Source organism: Electrophorus electricus, chromosome 6 (genome assembly GCF_013358815.1).
Source record: "Electrophorus electricus isolate fEleEle1 chromosome 6, fEleEle1.pri, whole genome shotgun sequence".
NCBI classification, from domain to species: domain Eukaryota; kingdom Metazoa; phylum Chordata; class Actinopteri; order Gymnotiformes; family Gymnotidae; genus Electrophorus; species Electrophorus electricus.
The window spans coordinates 22,309,087-22,315,795 of NC_049540.1; the positions used below are offsets into that span (position 1 = coordinate 22,309,087).

At 41.0% G+C, this 6,709-nt stretch overlaps 1 protein-coding gene across 1 annotated transcript; it reads right to left on the reverse strand.

The window, feature by feature from the left end:
- Positions 1-1,794: 1,794 nt before the first annotated feature.
- Positions 1,795-6,537, reverse strand: zgc:171740 (uncharacterized protein LOC795694 homolog). Its single transcript, XM_027005674.2, has 6 exons — positions 6,375-6,537; positions 5,501-5,676; positions 4,869-5,279; positions 3,350-3,560; positions 2,910-2,939; positions 1,795-2,828 (listed from the first exon to the last, which is right to left on the reverse strand). The coding sequence occupies exons 1-6, from the start codon at positions 6,448-6,450 to the stop codon at positions 2,644-2,646; spliced, it is 1,089 nt and encodes a 362-aa protein (XP_026861475.1). The 5' UTR covers positions 6,451-6,537; the 3' UTR covers positions 1,795-2,643.
- Between the last annotated feature and the right edge of the window lie 172 nt (positions 6,538-6,709).

A 6,709-nucleotide genomic window follows, 5' to 3' on the forward strand; every position in this document is an offset into this window, starting at 1 on the left:
AAGTTTTAACAAACACAAATGCAATCATAAACCACGTGCAGTTATAGTGATTACCTGTAGATTGATAGGTTTACCCTAGATTATTGATGACTGTGTTACGGTTTCCCCCTGTTGGTTGCTTTTAAGGACAATTTCTGAGTTCTTTTAAAGAGGACAAGGCAAGATTTAATCGTCGGCATTTTCGGAAACTTAATATTACATGTTTGTTTATCGATACAAAACTGTCAAACCAAATATTTCCACAATAACACACTGTATAGTAACAAAATTTTAAAAATATATTTTTCTCCATAATAATAAATTCAGCATTTAGCACAGTCGGCTCACTGCTTTGTCAATTCAAGACAAAATGTCGATTTTACATGCGAATTATATGATAAATGTACAACAAAACATCTAAGACAATCAGCTGAATCAATGTCAGTAGACTCCTGATTTGGAAATACTGTCAATACTATGAGATTTTTTGACAAAAGCACAAAGAACACACAAAATCAAATTTCAACAAACATTTTGAGGAGTTTCAAGTGCTTTTCACACATTCACATAACCTTTTTCGGCAAATGCATACATAGCTCTTAATTATACTTTAATATGTTCAGGATTATTATCTTAGTCAGGATACACATCCAATATAATAACCTAACTAAAACAGCTAATTTTTGTCTAAGGATTAGTCATCATTGCATTCCACATAGATATAGTGTTTTCTAATACTTTTTTTTTGTCATCGCTGCATTCCACATATAGTGTTTTCTAAGACTCTGAAAACAACTAATTAAGTACAGTATCACAGTACTTTGATTTCTCATATAGTATAATATTTTACTTTGCATAAACAAATGTTTTGTTTTTCATATTATTTGATTTGGTTTATATTCAGATTCACATTTATTCAGTTACATTTAGGTCTTCAGACAGGAACACAAACTGCCGAAGACTGAGAGAACAGCTCAGCACACACACTTTTTTGGGCATCTGTTTCACTTAGGTAAAAATGCATCATAAGCCACTTAGTCTTATTTTTAAATTTATCATCATCAGTTAATTTCACTATTACTGCACAGAAGTTAACTTTCAAATACAGGCTCATCAGTGGGTACTAGTAAAGTTGTTAAAAAACACTGCCATGTACTCTCATATGCACCCATTAACCAATTAAAGAATATTAATCAATGTCTCTTTATAGTCAGATGAACAAAAATGTAACTGAAGATTTCACATCTTACTCTCCTCAAATAATGCACAGCATGGCATTAAAACAGGCCTGGGTAACTATCTAAGAGAATAACTAAAAATAAATATACAAAACACTTGCCAAAAAAACCTTATCCCATGTACACTCAATACTTACAAGCTGATGATTATGCATCTCCCCGCTAAATGGACCAAAATTGAGTGTGTGTTAAAAGATGACTCCATGCGAAGTACATGTGCCTAATCCTACAGGGGAGTAGTGTCATTACAAACATAAACTACATTAGTTTCTGGCAGGCCATGGCTCAGGGGCAAACAGTATTTGGGCCAGAAGCAAAGCATTCCCATCCATCTCTTACATTCAGAATCTAGAAAAAGCATACTCAAAAATCAAATCCTAGTGATCACTTATTGAAGTGGCTGCACTGTTCGTGAGTCTCCTATGACACAAAAGGTTTTTAATCAGCCCAAACGGAGTATTTACAGTTATATGTATAAACATGTTTCACGCTTGGCAAACCTCAGAACATTTTGCATTGGGTTAACATATCCAAATTGCCTACCAAGTCTGTTAAAAAGCACTCCACTGCAGAGCACTACATGGATGCGTGGGCAGTAATAAGAGCACCTTATACCTATCACAGACAAGGCTAGTGTTACAGCTGAGTGGATTTGAGGGAAGACCACGGAACCATCCGGAAACCATTAGGTTAGCAGAACTGTGCATAAGAAGCAATGGAGACGACAGCTCGTCTAATCATGCCAAAGACTAACAGTTTGGCTGTTGCGGTTTTGCAGTGATGTGGCCCCACCTGAGCACCATGCGTCTCTGTGTGCAAACGCACCACAGAGAGACAGTGGGCAAGAAAAAGCTGGAACAGAAGAGGTAAGGCTCGAGATCCAGAAGCCTGAAAGTTGCACAGAAGTGTGCACGAAGACCACACACTAGCTGTTTCTCTGAAGCTGAAAAGTTGGCTTGCGTAGCTGTAGCCATATCTTTGCATGGACTTCAAAGCACTGATAAATTGCTGAACATCTGATAAAACACAGTGTGTAAAATACAGTATTGCAGAGATGGCAAGAGAGTAAATGTAGTTATCAAAACGCAACATGAACCCTGTTAATCAGCCCTGTGTCAATGCGCAAGTACAGATAGACAAGGCAAAGCGGACAGCAATGGGAAAGCAAACAATCTTGGAAATCAAATGATCAACACATACAATCTGCTAGGCTGGAGCAGGAGCTAAACCCCTGGACTAAACAAAACCAATCAAAACATCAACAACAAAAACTCTCAGCAAGAATGGAAATATAGGAAATCAAACCAAAGGGAGGGCAAATCCCCAAGACTCCCGTGAGTTCCCAAGAGCAGCAGAAGGTGGGGTGCACACCTCCTCTATAGGAGCTCTGTGCATGCAGGCTCCTGGGTTCCTTGCTGCCCTGGCGTCAGGCCCTGAACACGTGGACGGCGCGTACCACGTATTGCCTGCAGATGGGGCACTCACTCATGCGTTTGCCGCACTTGCTGCAGGTGACCATGTGGCCGCACTCCAGCAGCACGCAGTCAATGGGCGAGTCCATGCAGATCTTACACAGGTTCTCCTCCTGGCCCACGGGCTCAGCCAGCTCCGCTGCAGCCACAGTGACACACGGTTTATCACACTGCACACAACATTACATACGCAGGTTCTTATAAGGGCTAGGAAACATACCTGTGCTGGTTTCCTTTTTGGTATTTGAAACTGAAAATAAAAGAGCAAAAATATGGTAATACTTTATCGAATCTCCATAGATCAAGGCCCCATTTTCCAAAAGCATTGTCGTGTTAAGATCATCTTAAATGAGAGAGACTATTCAGTTTCATAGATGCTGTATCATTTAACAATGATCTCTGAGTTACAATACTTTGGGGAACCTCGGCACAGACTAGTATGCATTAGTTCATCACACTTATTTTCACATAATAAACATAACTTCTAAATGAGTCAGTCTAGTTGAATCTCTAAACAACAACTAACTTGTAGATGCCACAAAAAAATATAATAAATAAAATAAATCACTCTGAAAAACAAGAATAAAGCCTTGGTATATTTTACTGCACAGTTAGAGGAACTGATCGCGGTTGTGAGTATTTATGTGGAGCATGGCTCACCCAGGTTGTGGAGGTCTCTCTGGTCATTAAAGAGCCGTGTGACCCTCTCCATTAGCTCCCACTTCTCACAGCAGCCCTTGTAGTTGACGAAATTGCGTGCCAGGATTTCTTTTAGCTGCCGCACACTGAGGCCCTCAATGTCTTCCACGCTGCTCAGATCTGACAGAGAGGCCCTGCGGCTGTGCACCAGGGTCTCTTCACTGTCTGTGGACTAAGGAACACATACAGAAAACTCACATCACAACCTCATGACATCAACAATCATAATACATCTGTAGCAAAGTCACATGAAGTGGACTCTAACAGGAATTTTTAAAGTTGTCTTTTGATTTTTGAACTATCAAAAAATTATATTTTACAAATTTCTATTTCACAACTTACTCTCCATTTAGCTGTTTTATTGACCCTGTAAAATACCTTGTAAACTCACTTTTAAAATGTGCTTTGCAAATGTATTACTATTAAAAAAGACAGAATTAACTTAAAGGGATGTAAAGTAATATATAAACAATAACTACAAATATTTTGCACTGTCATATTTTATTTTAAAAGACTGACCCGCAAAATAAATACATTTTAAGTGATACTGTTTTATGTATTCAAATTCCCTGCTGGGGAACCTTCAACAGATGAAACATATTGCCATAATGTGCATGCAATTGATTTAATATTGGCTTCTATCTGTGAATCATAAAGTTCACCTCTTCTGGGTAAAAGACCCCTGTTATTCAAGTATGATTGGTCAGACTGTGAATCAGTCTAGACGAGGCCAACCCTCAAAACTCTGTCTCAGAGCCAGAGTGCTTCTTGTGAGGGAAGCCACTGAGAGGCCAACAATCACTTTGAAGGAACAACAGAATTCAATGGCTGAGATTAGGGTGAAGGTGCATTAGTCAACGAGATCAAGACCTCTGCATACAACCAGCCTGTACAGGAGGGTGGCTAAAAAGAAGACATTATTGAAAAACACATCAAAGCACATGTTGGGTTGGCCAGAAAGCATCAGTGACCCAGCTAAAATGTAGGATAAAGTTTTATGGTAAGATGATTCAACGATGGAGGTTTTTGGCCATAATTTAAAATGTCACAACAAATTCTCTCTCAGCAAAGAAGTATGGAGTGGCAGTACAAGTATGTGGGAAGATATTTTTCCTCAGCAGGGACTGGGTATCTTGATATATCTGAAGGACAGATGGATGGTGCAAAATACAGGGAGATATGCAAGTGTTTAGTCTACAAAGCAAAATCTTGAAAGAAACTCCAAATTTCAGCAAGACAAATGCCCCATGCACAAGGCAAAAAACAACAAGAGTGAACGAAAACGAAAATATTGAATATTTATGCAAGCAGCATTTTTAAGTTTGTAAAAAAAATTTTAATGCTGACAAATATTTAATTTTGGTTGAAACAATCTGTGTGTAATCCAAACAGTTCTGACTTTTAAGGAAGTTTAATACATTTGCAATGCACTGTGTTTTTCTAACATGTAAATGTACATATTTCAGCAAACTGTACGCACCTCCTCATCGTCGTCGTCGTCTTCATCATCTTCACCTTCACCTTCTTCTTCCTCCTCCTCCTCCTCCTCCTCAGTGAGAGGCTCAAGCTCCTCGGCTGGCAGGCAAGGGTCTGCAGCAGCACCAGCCTGAGAGACGGAATTGCTGCTGCCGGTGCTACAGCTACTTGTGGTTGGGGCATGTTGGTCTAGCACCAGCTCCACTAGCTCCTCTTTTTCACGGCACATCTGCGTGGAGACCTCGTGCAGGTGCAGGTAGTCACGCAGCTCCTTCACCTTCAGCCGCATGAGCTCGGCACGCTCGAACCCTGTGCTGTGGAATCGCTGGCACGTGGGGCACAGCTGGGGCCTGAGCAGCTCTGGCTGCTCCCAACAGCGGCTGCAAAAGAGGTTTCTGCAGTCCACACACGCATTCTGGAGGGAGGGGAACAGGGGGTGGGGAGTGGAGTCAGGTGGTCGGCTCTGGCGTGCCAATGGGGCAGTTGGGTAGCTATGATCTGACTGGTCAATATCTGGGACTGCTCTAAAACTATCTGCAATACAACAGATTCCTTTCCTTTTTTATATTGAAGTTTGGTGTGACATTGGCATGAATGCTATCCTTACTGGCTGATTTAGGACAGTGTGTTGCTTACCCTTCTTGATGTGTCAAATTGGCCACCACAGGCCTTGCACAACTGTTCGGGTGATGTTGGAGAGGGGTTGTAGCCCGAGTTTGTGTAGGCCTGGCGCCATGAACTGCTGTTTTCTTCCACGGTGGCGGTCGTGTCCACACAGAGACAGCTATAATGGGAGGCTCTCATGCCCCTTTCTAGCAATTCAAACAAACAAACAAAAAACCCTTCTACTTCAACATTTTTGTTTAACTGCAAGATAGATTTTTAGGTATATTAAGGAAAGAGCAGTCTTTTTTAAATGCAGAACACCTCTTGGATCTGGCTTGTAATTAAGTCACACACTCCTTTAGAAAGTCTGAGGATTCAACATAAGTTGGGACTATTATCACTCAAGTATCTCTGATGTACATGATAGAAAGGAGGATAACTGATGATACATATAATATCATGTATAATGACTGGTTTATAATCCATCACTTTATAAATAGAGCTTTTGTGTAATTGTGTTTCTTATTGTTTCCTCTGTTGACATATCGAGAAAATAGTTACTAAAAGATCTGTTAAAGTACTACATCTGACAGGTAACGTTATAACGCACATCTGGACAGTCTAACGTTCCGGCTGTGCTAGTCAACCACCGACGTCAGCCGATATTCTTGCATGCATTATATTTAGCAGCCTTTAAAAACCATATAAGTATAATATGCTAGATACAGAGAACACATGACTCTACATCTAGCGCGTTGTGCTTTCTTCAGGGAGGATAACGAATGACACGCTACGAATTTCCCACTGACAGCTAACGTAGCAAGACAAGCTGCTTCCCGGCTAGCTTGTACAGGTTGCAACACAATTAGCCAGCTGTACTAACGGAATGCATCGGCGAGCTTACCCAAAACACCACGAGCAGGTCCCCTTAGTGATAGCCATCTCGAAATCCTATAAGCAGGCCCACATGAATCGCACATGAACGTCCGACTGCACTAACTAACGAGAGGTCTAATAAAGGTAGCTAGGTACGAGCCCTCGGACATCCAGTCATACTCACGCGACAGAAAACGTTGCTTGGTCTGGGGCGAACAAGCGTCCGCTGGCCATACACACTCATGATGCTTTGCGCAAACGAGCAGAGTCGAGTTTAGCCGAATGAGAAGTGACGATGCCGACGACCGAGTGATTTATATTCACGTGTATTAGACGTATATTTTGTAAGCTGGGCGGAATTGT

Bases quoted from the DNA above. Each gene is read 5' to 3' on its own strand.
- zgc:171740 (XM_027005674.2), bottom strand. From the start codon at position 6,450: ATGTGCGATTCATGTGGGCCTGCTTATAGGATTTCGAGATGGCTATCA. The intron at 3,561-4,868 runs GTGCGTACAGTT...TGTGTTCCTTAG, and splicing joins ACGACGACGACGATGAGGAG to TCCACAGACAGTGAAGAGAC. The intron at 2,940-3,349 runs GTGAGCCATGCT...TTTTATTTTCAG, and splicing joins GAGAGACCTCCACAACCTGG to TTTCAAATACCAAAAAGGAA.